This window comes from Melospiza melodia, chromosome 4 (genome assembly GCF_035770615.1).
Source record: "Melospiza melodia melodia isolate bMelMel2 chromosome 4, bMelMel2.pri, whole genome shotgun sequence".
Taxonomy (NCBI): Eukaryota; Metazoa; Chordata; class Aves; order Passeriformes; family Passerellidae; genus Melospiza; species Melospiza melodia.
In genome coordinates this window covers 69,630,349-69,643,721 of record NC_086197.1, presented here as the reverse complement: position 1 = coordinate 69,643,721, position 13,373 = coordinate 69,630,349, and the positions used below count along the sequence as shown (strand labels likewise).

At 41.9% G+C, this 13,373-nt stretch overlaps 1 protein-coding gene across 1 annotated transcript; it reads left to right on the top strand.

The window, feature by feature from the left end:
• The first annotated feature begins 571 nt into the window (after window positions 1-571).
• On the top strand, window positions 572-6,783 carry SLC35E3 (solute carrier family 35 member E3). Its single transcript, XM_063155092.1, has 5 exons — window positions 572-991; window positions 1,079-1,189; window positions 2,730-2,888; window positions 3,810-3,892; window positions 4,295-6,783. Exons 1-5 carry the CDS (start codon window positions 602-604, stop codon window positions 4,479-4,481), a joined length of 930 nt encoding a protein of 309 aa, XP_063011162.1. The 5' UTR covers window positions 572-601; the 3' UTR covers window positions 4,482-6,783.
• Window positions 6,784-13,373: the final 6,590 nt, after the last annotated feature.

Genomic DNA, 13,373 nt, shown 5'->3' with positions numbered 1-13,373 from the left:
AGCCCTTCAGAAGAGAAGGCAGCCTTGTCCTGTTCTGCTGTACATGAAGGAGTTGCTAAAATGCTGATGAAATCCTGAACCAGAGGAAAGATGATATTAGGTTGAAACCCCCCCATTTGAGATTTCATAGTTTATTTTGAAAGCTTGTTCTGCCCCCGTTTATCTGTGCACACACTTTCAGCTGCCTTTCCCTTAACAAGACAGAGTGCAGCGGACACGTAGTGCAGTTAGGCAAGGACTTTGGCTCCTTCACGCGAGTCGGTGTCTCTTGACCCCTGGCAAGGAACGTACTTCGTGCTGTACATCCGTGCGTTCAGTGCCGTGTTGTGGAAGTGCCCGGTCCCGTTGTGGAGCGGTGCTCGCGGCTTGGAGCCGGGAGCGTGTCTGTTGGGCAGGCTGAGGGGGCGCACCCACACTCACACGCACACACACACGCAGGGCCGCCCCTGCCGCCCGGGCCGGGCGGGCGGAGCCGTTCGCAGCGGGCGGGGCCACCGGAAGGCGCGAGCCCACGTGTCCCGGCGGGCGGGCGGAGCGGAGCGGGCGGGCAGGCGGCGGCGGGCCCGGCCGGTGCGCGGGCGGCCGCCGGGCTGCCTCAGCCATGGGCTGGCTGCCGGCGCAGGGCCGGCTGGCGGCGGGGCTGCTGGTCAATCTGGCCGCCTCCATCTGCATCGTCTTCCTGAACAAATGGCTGTACGTGCGGCTGGGCTTCCCCAACCTCAGCCTCACCCTGGTGCACTTCGCCATCACCTGGCTCGGCCTCTACCTGTGCCAGGCGCTCGGCGCCTTCTCCCCCAAGAGCCTCCAGCCCGCGCAGGTGCTGCCGCTGGCCCTCAGCTTCTGCGGCTTCGTCGTCTTCACCAACCTCTCCCTGCAGAGCAACACCATCGGTACCTACCAGCTGGCCAAGGCCATGACCACGCCGGTCATCGTGGTCATCCAGAGCGTGGCTTACGGCAAGACTTTCCCTCTGCGGATCAAGCTGACCCTGGTGAGGAGGCGGCGGGGCCCAGGGGAGTGGGGAGGGGCAGCGCTGAGGGCGACGACCCCGCCTAAAACCGCCGTGTCCCCTCCACAGGTCCCCATCACGCTGGGTGTTTTCCTCAACTCCTACTACGACGTGAAGTTCAATGTTCTGGGGATGGCGTTCGCCACCCTGGGCGTGCTGGTGACCTCGCTGTACCAAGTGGTGGGTAACGGCGGCCGCGGGAGCCTGCGGGGGCTGGCTCCCTTGGGATGCTGCCCCTCGCTTCGGTAGCCTTTAAGTAGCACCCAGCCCCGCAGGAAACCTTCCCTGCTCCGTTATTTCTTTTTTATAACCCCCACCAAATTATGATAGTGCACCATAACTCCTGATAAATTAGGAGACAAACTCCTGATCGTCCTTGCTGCTAAAAATTGGGGCGTCATCTTTAACGTGAGCGTTATTTTCAAGGGGCGAAGATTGCTTTAGCGGTAAAACTCCTTTTTTTCTAGAGGGAACAGATGTTCTCCTTGCTGAAGCAAGTGCCTTGCGTTTGAGCTTTTTCCCTAGAAAGGATGTTTTCCAGTCCTTCAATCCCATGGTTTGTCCGTGAGCTATTTGCATTTTATCAGTATCCTTCTTCAGTTTCAACTATATACATTCTAAAGTGTTTTTGTAGAGGATGGATTAGTACATAAACGCACAATACAACCGTCCTGGATAATCATGATTTTAAAAATTGATATGTCCAAGGACTGCCTCAGCCCTTTCTGCTGTAACATTGTGCTAATAGCTCACCCGATTTGCTATTAACCATGACTGTAAGAGCCTCCTAGATTAGAAACTCTTGTCGTGTCAATGTGATAGATTTAAACGTGAATTTCTTTTAGGAGGCATAGTGTGCCTCAAAAAAAAAAAAAAAAAGTGAGGCTCTTTGACTCTTCGTGTGTGTGTAAGATGATAAATAATGGTCTCTTGACCTGTTTTGGGGCAGGAGGAGGAAAGAGGTGCTGCATAATGACATTAAGTGATGATTTGTGTACTGGAGAAATAATGGTACTTGGGTAAAATTATCTAGATTAAAAACTGTGAGCAAGTTTATATGCCAGAATCCATGTTTCCAGTTTATGTGATTTAAGTATTAAATGTCAGTTTTCAGCATAAGAGAAAGATGTGTCTTTTTGGCTGTAACATCTGTCTTCATGGCCATAGATAAGTAATATTTCTGTAAGCATGCAACCTTAAAAATTGAACTTCGAGTCAAGTATAATCAATATTGAAATGAAATCTGTTAAATCTGGATAAACTGACAAAAGACAAATGTGTACTGGTTTTGTTAGCTTGTATGTACAGGAAAATGAGGAAGAAAGGAGCAGAATCCAGTGCCTGCTTAGGAAAGGATACTCAGGTCCAACACAGGCAGGATCTGGAATTTATAAAATAAAGGGGAGCTGCTATTTTCTTCCCAGCTCTTCAATCTACTTGTTTTTTGTCAAGTATGGTAATTTACCCCCAGGCTATGTGAAAAGGAAAGTTGAGGCATTCTTTTCACTGCCCCTGCATACAGTTTTCTCATGGCCTTTTCACTTGAAAGAGACAAACACATGGGGCCTCCACTGAGGCAAAGGTGAGGCTCAACAGCCTGTTTAAGTAGTATTGTCCACGTGAGACTCCCTCTGCGTTAGTGGCCAGTTTGCTTTTGCTCAGGTTTTTCAGTTTATGGGTTTTTTTTCTCATATTTAACAGCTTTCTCTTTTGGTTTTAGTGGGTAGGTGCTAAGCAGCACGAGTTGCAGGTAAACTCTATGCAGCTGCTGTACTATCAGGCACCGATGTCCTCAGCCATGTTGTTGTTCATCATACCCTTCTTCGAGCCAGTCTTTGGAGAGGGGGGAATATTTGGGCCCTGGACACTTTCTGCTGTGGTAAGGCTTTTGTTGACTTTATTTAAATAATTATCACTGATATAGTTAAATTTGATAGTAAGATCTGTTTCTTTGTGGAGCAGAAAGATTTTTGTCCAGCTGTTGTCCATGGTGAGATGAGAGGGACATGTGCAGGACAAAAAGCCCCTTGCTGAGTCTGCCCTGCTTCCTCTGAGAGGAGCGAGTCTGTCAATTGATTTATCTCCTTATTCTTGTTTCTATTTAGAGGGCATCTGAACAACAGGAAAATCTATCAAAATCCAGAAGCTTCCCCTAGTGTATGAAGTGCTCTATGTCTAGCTCTCACTGTCCACTCAGAGAAGGACACTCTCAACTTCTCTTCTGTGGAAGGATGCCAACATTGATTGTTCTCTAGAATTAGTAGTTTATTTTCACCAAGGAGACTATAGTTTCTCTCAATATCCTTCTGTCCAAAAAAGAGCCAGTGACATATTCTTACTACTGCTGATTGTGCCCCTCAGTGATGGGTCATCTCTTGTAGCATTGTATTTTATGAATAGCAAGTATTCACAGTAATAAAATCAGATATTTTACTAAAATAGTTTTTGTTGTGACCATAAATTAGACTTTATCTCAAAGTTAAAGTATACAACCTCTATGTGAATGAGTATCCAGATTTTCCAAATCACTCTTTAATGTTCACCAAGAGTAAAGGAGAAAAGGCCTGTGGCTCTGTCAGTGTATATTTATGGATGTCATAAATATACATGTTACTGAGCTGCTTATACACCTCACCAGTGTCTGTACTGGTTTGAAACTGTTTCTATTTTTGTTCTCCATATGTTTTTCTTGCCTGATATTTTGCATTTGAAAGTAAATGAAACTGAATAAATAACCTGGAACGTATCTACAAACTGCCAAAAGCAGGTCAGATTACTGACTGTGTCCATTAATCCACAGATAATGGTACTGCTGTCTGGAATAATAGCCTTTATGGTAAACTTGTCCATTTACTGGATCATTGGAAATACATCACCTGTCACGTATCCTTTGTAACACTGGTGGTTTCTCCCGTTTCCAGATTAATTATGTTGGAATTCATTTGGGCTGATTAATGTGGGAAAATTGCTTGATAACCTTCCTGGTTTGGGATTTGTATAGGTAATGGTTCATTCGCTGACCTTCATACCTGCAAGGAATATTAACTCACGCTTTGGCTGCCTTGGGGAAGTGTTGGCATGTCCATCAGACTGCAGTGAAAAGGGGTGAAAGCCTTTAGGTGGGGGTAAATACAGCCACAGAGATCTGTATGAGAAAACTGTATTGAGTTGAGTCAACACAGTGTGTACCATTGCATGCTTTGAGTGGAACTAATGAAAATTCCAAGGGTTTCTTTTTACAAAAAATAATACTGCTATTGACTATTATCCTTAACAGATGTCTAGGTATAACATGTTTGGACATTTCAAGTTCTGCATCACCCTCCTGGGAGGGTGCCTCTTATTTAAGGATCCATTGTCTGTTAACCAAGGCCTTGGGATTCTGTGCACACTGTTTGGCATTTTAGCCTACACCCACTTCAAGCTTAGTGAGCAGGAAAGCAATAAGAGTAAATTAGCCCAGCGTCCATAGAGCAAGAGTTTCTGAAGACTGTTGTGAAGGAAAACAAGTATTTAAATATGCATTGATTTTAGAATGCACAAAATTGCCTCATCCACTTAGATCTATGGTTTTAGTTTAAGTGCCAGGATTCTTATTCTGTAACTAAACCAAACAAACTGAAGGATGTAAAATTCTGGGGTTTTGCCATCTCAGTCTGTCCTATCATTTGCATTAAATTAAAACATTAACTTGAAAGAGAAAAAGGCACACTTCAAATTGCTGTGGAAATTGTATTGAAGTAATTATATTTTTTGCATACCAAATGAGATCATGATGGCTACAGTTATAGTACAGAGAGAAAGAAAAAGAATCCTTTCTCTGTGATCAAGCCAGTATTGCCATTGTGAAGAAATTTGGAGACGCTTTTATGCAGATGTTCTGGTGTGTCGTGATGCTTCCTCATTTTTGTCCAATGAACAATGAAGAGGGAGACATACTTTGTCCAATCATTTTAAAAAAAAGGCTGCCAGACTCATTCCTATTTCTTGTATTTGCTTTCTTATGTATTGCTTCAACACAGGGGTAGATTTTTAGTTGAAGAAAGTAGATAAAATTACAGGTGAAGAGAAAAACAGAAAACTTGAAGCCACAGGCCAAGGTGTGGGAAAGTAGGAAATTGGATCTAAACAGTTCATCTTAATTTTTTCTTCTAATTTGTCAGGACATTCATGAAGTAATTGACGTTTTGAAAATGTTGTTATTGCTTTATCATTTTCTCTGTGCCAAAACCAAGACTTTACACAAGATCTTGTAAATACTACCTGTGAGCCCAATAAAATCTCTGGTTTTGTGGTAGTAACCAAATGTTTTGCAGCCCTTGCACACAGACACCCATGCTAAAAAATATTTTTGAGAAGGCTTTGGAAAAGTCTTTAATGGGTGTGAAGGTTGCCCAGTTCTCTGTCTTGCCTTCAGCACCACCTCCCTTGCTCCCACGCCTTTCCCCCAGAGTTACCTTGGGTGGGATCTGCAGGTTTGTCATCATCTGGGGAGAGGCCCAGGGGCTGGCTGGACAATGCTGGGTGTGAGGCAGCATTTCCTCAACAGACAGTCCTGGGAAATGTATCCGAATGACTGAAGAGTGCAAGGTGGGACCTGCTGCTCTAATTAAAAAATGCTTTGAAATTTTTTTCATGACAGTATCAAGCGCTTGTTTTGACAACGTGGATGGAAGAAGTTCAGTGCTGTTCTAGTTAAAAAAAGGAAAGAAAAAATAACTGCTTTCTGTAAATCCGGTGAGAACATATGCTCACTAGATTTGCAGGGTTAGAATTTAATTGCAGTATCTTAATCCTTACGTGTTGGGGTTTGTTTAGTCTTCATCTACCTCTGTCAGATTTAAAGAGGGCAATTGTGTGGACAAAACCAAGTATTTAAATTGTGCAGCCACTGACAGAAATAATATTTAGTTCCTCTAAGTTTTTTACAATAGAGGCAAGAAGTCTTTGCGTTGGAAACAATGCAACCTTTCTCAAGCTTGTTTATTTATTCTGTAACAGAGTTCTTGATTTAAGAAAAAGTTATTCCTCTGTGTAACCTAAGTTTATACGGTAATACTCTATATCATTTCTGAGCTACAAATACCTGAAAAATTTTACATCTTTATCAACTGTTTCTTGGACATTGTACTGGTCCAAGAATAATTTTTTAAGTACAGTTTTGTAGATCTGTATAATTAGTTTAAAAATACAGCCTGGGCTACTGAAAGATGTGTTCAGATGGTCAAGCTCTGGATGCATATCCTTCAGTATGTACACTGAGAAAGCCATTTCCATTAATTTGTGCTGTGCACAAGTTCTTTTGAGATGCAGATGGACTGCAGAGAAACAGCTAGGAAACAACTGAATAACATGCCTGTATGACAAAAATATTTGAGATGAGATGGATGTAAATATATGTATATAAAGTAGTAGACTGAACTAAACAACCATGCCTGGAAATACAAAAGACTCCGTAAGGAGAGGAGCAGATCTGCAAGAGAAAGTTAAGATCATCATTTAAAAAGTACATTATAAATATAATCTGGTGCTGAAAGGTGTGTGTGTGTGTATGAGTCACTTAAGTGATGTGATATTTTTTTCATGCATTCAAGAACTCTCTTTTGAGATTTACTTCTTGTATCTAATAAATAAAGTATCTTGAACTTTGTCATTTGTTTCAAAATATTAAATCCAGGATGCTTGTGTAATTGTGGGATAAATAGATCTTTGTATGTATTGTTTCTTTGGATACCATGTGTAGGGTGGGAATAAATTTTTAATCATTTGTCTGATTCCTGCTTATTGCAGAAGAGAGAGTTCTTGTCTTTTTTCATCTTCTGTTGGAATTACGTAACTTTGGGGGTCTAGATGTGTATAAGACAGAATAGTACTACATGGATTTCTGGCCACATGAATACAGCAAGGAGTTTGAACTTTTTAGACTCATGGCACAAATGAGGCAAACAAAGTCCTGAGGTAAAACTGGAGTCTTACAAAAATTACTGATACTTACTTGTTTACTCTGATTTTCACTACATCCCTTGAATGTGTTTTCCTGCTAACTATGTGTGTTTCAATCAGTTTTGGCTTTTCTAAAAGAAATCAGAGACTTATCATCTTCAGCAATGTGTAGTCATCTCCCTGTGTGAGTTGTTGCAATTGAGGCTGTACCATACATGCCCTAGTGTTTGCTTTCTGCTTTTCATTTTACTTTGTAGTCATACTTTATATGATTAAACTGTGGTAACAGGGTAGGCTTTGGTCCTTTTCTGCAATGCCATGCTTTGCTGCTATACTAGCGTTCTTTACTTTATAAAGCTACCATTGATGTAGTTCAAATGCAACTGAAGATACCAAGATGGCATTTAAAAATGAGAGCAATGATTCTGGTTAAAATGTGGGTGACTGGTGGCAAGTTATCTAGACTTGTCTCCAAAAACACTTTAGGCCAACATCCACAAGGTTTCCCCATTTTCCCCAAAGCAGTAGGAAGTATGTCTTCATTTAAGAGATACTCAGTGTAAAGCTTTGTGTTGCCTTTAACTTTGGTAACTTGGCTCTTGTTTGACAGCTTTTGCATGGGATTTTGTACAACTGGCTAAGTTCTCTCAGGCTCTGGGGCAGAGTGCCAGAGGAGTTTTCCTCTAGATGGGTGAATGGCTACTCTCTCAGGCTTGAGGTTGAAGGAGTGTGGTTTGCTGCTGTTACATGTATGAAAAGGAGGTTTGTCTTGCAGGAAGTCCACAGCGCTCAGGACAGAACTGCAATTCAGCAGGACTGTATCCTCTCTCTGTCTCATTTCATGAAATGAATACCTAGCAATGGCCTGGGACTAAAGCAACATTAAAACTTTGTATAGGTTAACCTAAAAAAAGACAGTATTTTATTAAACTTTAAAAATATATTACAATAAATATTAAGGTAAAATCTCATTTTTATAATGTTTTCTTATATAATGAGTTTCAAAAGAGTGGTTTTTAACATTTTGGAGTTGAGCTAATGTCTAACCCATATCTAGTTTGTCAGATTTGCAAAATGTGTCCAAAATGCTGGATTTGATAGCTGGCTGTACACCTTGGTACAGCTGGGCTGCTGAGGAGAGGCCTGCCCTTGAGCAGTACTGGACACTGCCACACTGTTCAGGTGTTGGGCAGGGACTAAGAACATCTGGCCTGAAATTCGCCAGTGTACTTGGGAAAGGAAGAGGACTCACTGATTGGTGAGAGCTTTTTAATGTCTCCTTTTTATGTTTGTGCTTTTGACAAAAGGCTTGCAGGTTAAGGTAATTTGGGGAGCAGGACTTACTTCCTCCTATCACCTTTCATACTAAGATTTTTCTTACAAGATGTCAGTTTTGCATCCAGTTAAATAGTTATGTCTTACCTAGATTATGAAAGAATCAGAATTTGGATTAAAGACTTGCAGGTGTTTGTGTTGTGAGTTTTTTCCCTCTTCAAATTTTATTTTAGGCTTTCAAAACTCAAATTCCCTGTTTAATGAGAAAACAAAAAGGAAAATTATTTTAATAAATTAAAGGCTGTTGTGTATATATAATGGAAATATGTTTTGCAAAAGAATTTCACTCTTCTAATTTTGAAGATGCAGTTCTTTGTTTTTCTGCTGTTATAATCAAGCAGCCAAAAAGAAGCATTAAGAATGGCTTTTTCTGCTTCATACAAATTCAGTTTCTTCTGCAGGTGCTCTCCCTCTGATCACAGTGTCAGCCTTCTGATTGACGGCTCAGTTGTTGCAAAGATGATGGGGATGTCAGCTGCAGAGGGTTAAGAATACAAAGGAAAAAACTATCAGCAGGAGCTGATATAATCTTGGGTGATGAGAAATTCTGCTGTAAGACATAGAGACATCTCACCAAACAGGCCTGTGCTAAGCAGCAGGGAGAGGTGCGGGTTCATCTCCAAGCAGGTATTGCAGAGAATGCAAGAGGTTAATTTCTTGCATTCTTACTGTGTTGTAGTAGTTGATAAATTTAGTATAAATTAGTTTTTAATAATGTAAAATTTAAAATATCAGTGCCATAAAAACAAAAAAGGTAGATTCAGACAGTATAAGATCTTTGCCAAGCTTGTTCCACAGCAGTGATTAACCTTCCTTGAGAGAAGGGACATATTGTTGTTTCTCCCCTGCTCCAATGATGCTGGGCTTGCTGAAGGAGGGTTTGTGTTCCTGAAAGCTGCTCTGCTTTTTTTCAGCTGTATCAGCTGGTCCAATGAAAACATATCACCTCTCCCTGTAGGGCTTGTCTCACTGAAGCTGCTGTTTCTGCTTACATCCAGCTGACGTGGATCGTTCTCCTGTCTTCCTTCTGCGTGGAAAACGACCTGAAAGGTCTAATGGACCTAACGATTCTGCTCCGTGATTCTGCGGCCCTGGGGAGTGGAACATACTCCATTGCCTTGTGTAGCTGCAGTGTCCAGTCAGCAGCAGGGAATCCAGCCCGAGGGGTTATAGTTACAATCTACAGTGCAAGGACTAAAGAAGGAAGAAATTGATCCCTTCTCATTGTTTTAGTTGCCACGCAGTTTCTAATATTTTCCAGTTTTAATCTTTGTAATTTCCCTTTAGTAGGTGCATAAGTAAACTCCCTTTACTGCTCCAGTCTGTCCTTTCTATATAGTTATGATACAGTTTATGGAATTCTGGAATTGAGACAGAAACTGTATCATTGCTCACATAAATACATTGATCTCCCCCACTATTGCTGATTTTTTACATCGGGGCCCTTGTCTGCCTTCCAATCCAGAAAAGCTTATTTGCCTAAAATACAGGAGCAGTCAGGTTAACCTGAATTAAGAGGTAATTAGTCAGCTCAGGAGTTGCACATGCCTTCCCAGCTGCACTTGTTCAGTATCAAACGGGCACAATGTGCTGCCTTTATAATGGATAGGCAGGAACAGACATGGGCAGATTAAACAAAATGTAATTAAAGTAAATTACATATTTAGAAGCAAGTAGGGGGAACAATCCAAAGGCTGCTTGGAGGATTGGCATTGCAAAGATGTTTTCTGATCTCTGGCTTCACTGGAACATGAATACAAGCCATTCATCTGAAGGTATGTGGTTATATTCAAGGAGTTCCAAGAAGTCCAGCACGGTTGTGTGGGTAACGCGCACATGCAGGATGCACATGCAGGCTAAGCAGTGTGTCTGCAGAAAAGAGCAGGATTATTTTTAGAACCATAGATGGCTGTGTCTCATCCAGGAAGTGCAGGGAGGAGATCTCTGGTTGAAGCAGAGCATAAGAATGTAATTTTTAATTACCTTGGCACAAAAAAAATGTTGTATTTTATTTTCTTGCTAAGCAAAGACTGAGAAGCAAACTCATTTAAAGGAGCTGTGTTCTGAAGAACATGGAAAAATCATAGATATTGAGATCATAGAATAGAGGTGGTTGTGATTAAAGGAAAAAAAAAGTGAGACAATGGATTAAGAAACAACTGAGTAAACAGCAAATACACATCCAGGCAGGTTTTTAAATATAAGGTCTAAGTTTAGATGCTTAACTCCACAATTAGGCAGCTCAATAACAGGGCCAGAGTTGTCAGTGTGAACTTCTTCCCTTTCAAGAGAACTTGATAGAGAATGGCATTCGCTCAGCACTTCCAGAAAGGAAGCTGCATAGTTGTCAAGTTTGACAATTTTTTTGTCTCCAGCTAAATTTGGTATCCTACTCAACCAAGAAACTGAGTCCTTGTTCTGTTTCCTTACTCTGCTCACAATGTTTTTAATCCTCCTTACTCTCTGGGGAAAAGAAACTGTGCACTTTATTTTCTAACTAGAGTGACTGAATGGGTTTTGTTTTGCAATACACCAAGTTGTGTATTAAAACTTGGATTAAGATCTTCTTAATCAAGCTTCTGTCTTTAAGCTGAATGGAAAAAGCCTCTCCAGCTCCTATTATGCAGCATCAACTGTTGTGAAATACATGCTTCTCTCCAGAGAGTCCAAAGCAATATTAAGGTCTGGCATCCAAAGTGGTTTACTTGTTAAGTGCATCTCTTGTGGTGGTTTGTCAGAAATTCATTTCCTATTTGTTAATCCAGTTGAGAGCAGAAACTGACAGTGGTGATCATACGCCCTCCAGGAAATTATGATACATTTCTGAAAACACCGTCTTGCTTTTCTGACTGTTAAGGTGGTCCTTCTGATCAGGATTAACAATGTACCAATGTTTTTCAGCTAGTATCGTTCCCCAGAGATGCAGTAGATTTTTTTTCTCAAAGCCTAAACAAAACTTTTCCACAAAGCATTTTCCAGTTCATTAATAACTTTTTCTCTATTGGGATAGACATGTAAACCTTCATTCTATACCCCTGACAGCAGTGTGAATGGACACGTGGGAGGTTGGCACTGAGCTGGGGTTGCTGAGCACCTGCACCAAGTTAGTTTTACAGAAACAGATGCAAGTTTACAGAACCATACCATCCAGTACTTGGATGTCATTCAAACCTCATTTTGGATGCTGAAGACAGGAATGTAAATTCAGAAACTTAGAGAAATTAGCAGATGTAGTTCAAGACACGCTCCTAGCGCACATTATATGAGATGGCAGCATCAGTGGAACATCGTGTTCCTGCTTAAGGGCACGTGTCTCCCCTGGACCCAGCTTGGGCTTTTGCTTCTGCCCCTTGTTCTGTCTGAATTGGGAGGATTATATGGCCCTCTGCTAGGCAGAATGGCCACGACTGGCTATTCTGAGAGCCTTCCTGTGCGGGCAGGCGAGTTTCCGTGCAGGGAGAAGGGGGAAGGGTGACCCCACACGGCTGGAAACAGGATCGAGGGAAGCGGGGCTGGAGGCGCCCCGTTCCACAGTCCGGATGGAACGTCCGGCCTCACAAGACAGGTTTTGAAGGAGGAAGTGTCACACACAAACGGAATGGTGAGAAAATACTCTTTTGCATGTACAGCTACCAGCTTCTCAGACGGGAGCCCTCAAAGAGGTTCTTAAGCACTCAACATATTTATGAGCCTTTAAGTGGCCTTGAAGTCTGGGAGACAGGCTCTGCTCCGAGCCTCAGTAGTTTGCTTCCAGGCTCTGCAGCCTCCTGTGGACTGGCAGTTCTCTATTCCCCTTGTCCCCCGTATAAAGGGAGGATCTTTGGAATGTAAATTGGATGTTGATCCTGTTTTTCAGTGTGCTTTATTTAGCTGAACCAGTCTGTGCTACATCATCTGTTTGTGCTTCTTGGATAGCTTATAGTAATTCACTGAGTGTTACACAAATCACAAATCACTGGGATATTACTTATAAAGGCTGGTTAATTTTCTGATCAGTTTACTTGTCTCTAAGCAAGCCAGGATTTAAATGCCTTCAAGTTACGTATTCTCAGCATTTTCATTGAGTGTAAAATACAATAAGCAAATCCCCTCATCATCAGAGCTTCCTTTTAAAAATTAATGTAAATCAGGGTATGCAAAGATGTCTGAGGAAATTATTTTATGACGTGATGTCCTTATTGTCTAATGAGATTTAAATTTGGGGTGGTAGAAATGACTGAGATTAAGAAAAACTTACTTTGCTGCAAAAGGGGTTTGGCAGGATTGGATTGTAGTAGAAGCCAGAGACATTGGGATCTAAAGAGGGATTGTTTGCATTGGAAACTGGAACCACAATCTAGTAAAAATGGACAGCTGATATGCATATATAAAACATAGATAAAACGATACAGTTTTCTTAGTTTTAGCCCAGTCATCGTTTTAGTGTTGAATGAAATAATTTTATGGCTGCATGAAGCGGAAGGACTCAGTCTGTGTACGAAGGTTGCCGGTGGTGTGTACCAGTACTGCTCCCCAGCTACTTCAGGCTTCTGTTTTTCCAGAGCCGATTGTCCTTTTCCTGTCTGTGTCAGCAAAGAGGAATGTGTGCCCATGCCGTGGTCTCCCTTGGATACAATCCTTGCGGTATCAGTTCAACATGCCAGAGTGAGAACTGAGATATGGGTAGTGATCCTGTCACTGAGACTGCAGGGAAAAACAGAAACTCTCCAACATCTCTGTGCTGTTAGAGAATCAAGGTAGTACTTTATTCTGGCCAGGATGTCATTTCGGCCAGGATGTGCAATAGAAATTATTTCATCCCACATACTTGGGTCGTGCAGTGAAAATCATTCCATCACAAATGGTTTTTCACCACACATTTCACATATTTATACAGACTAATCCCAAAGAAATTCACGTTCATTGGTCTTAAATTACACAAGTCTTAGTGTTCTGTTTCCTGTTACTTATTTATCCCTTTGTCTTCGATGCTAATTTGGTCCTCATTCTTCGGTTCTCTTAGCGATCTTTTCCCTGACCTGGTGTCTCCTATCTCCCGCACCGGGGCGGGTCATGCTCGTTAATGTTCGCTTCTCTCCTGTGCATC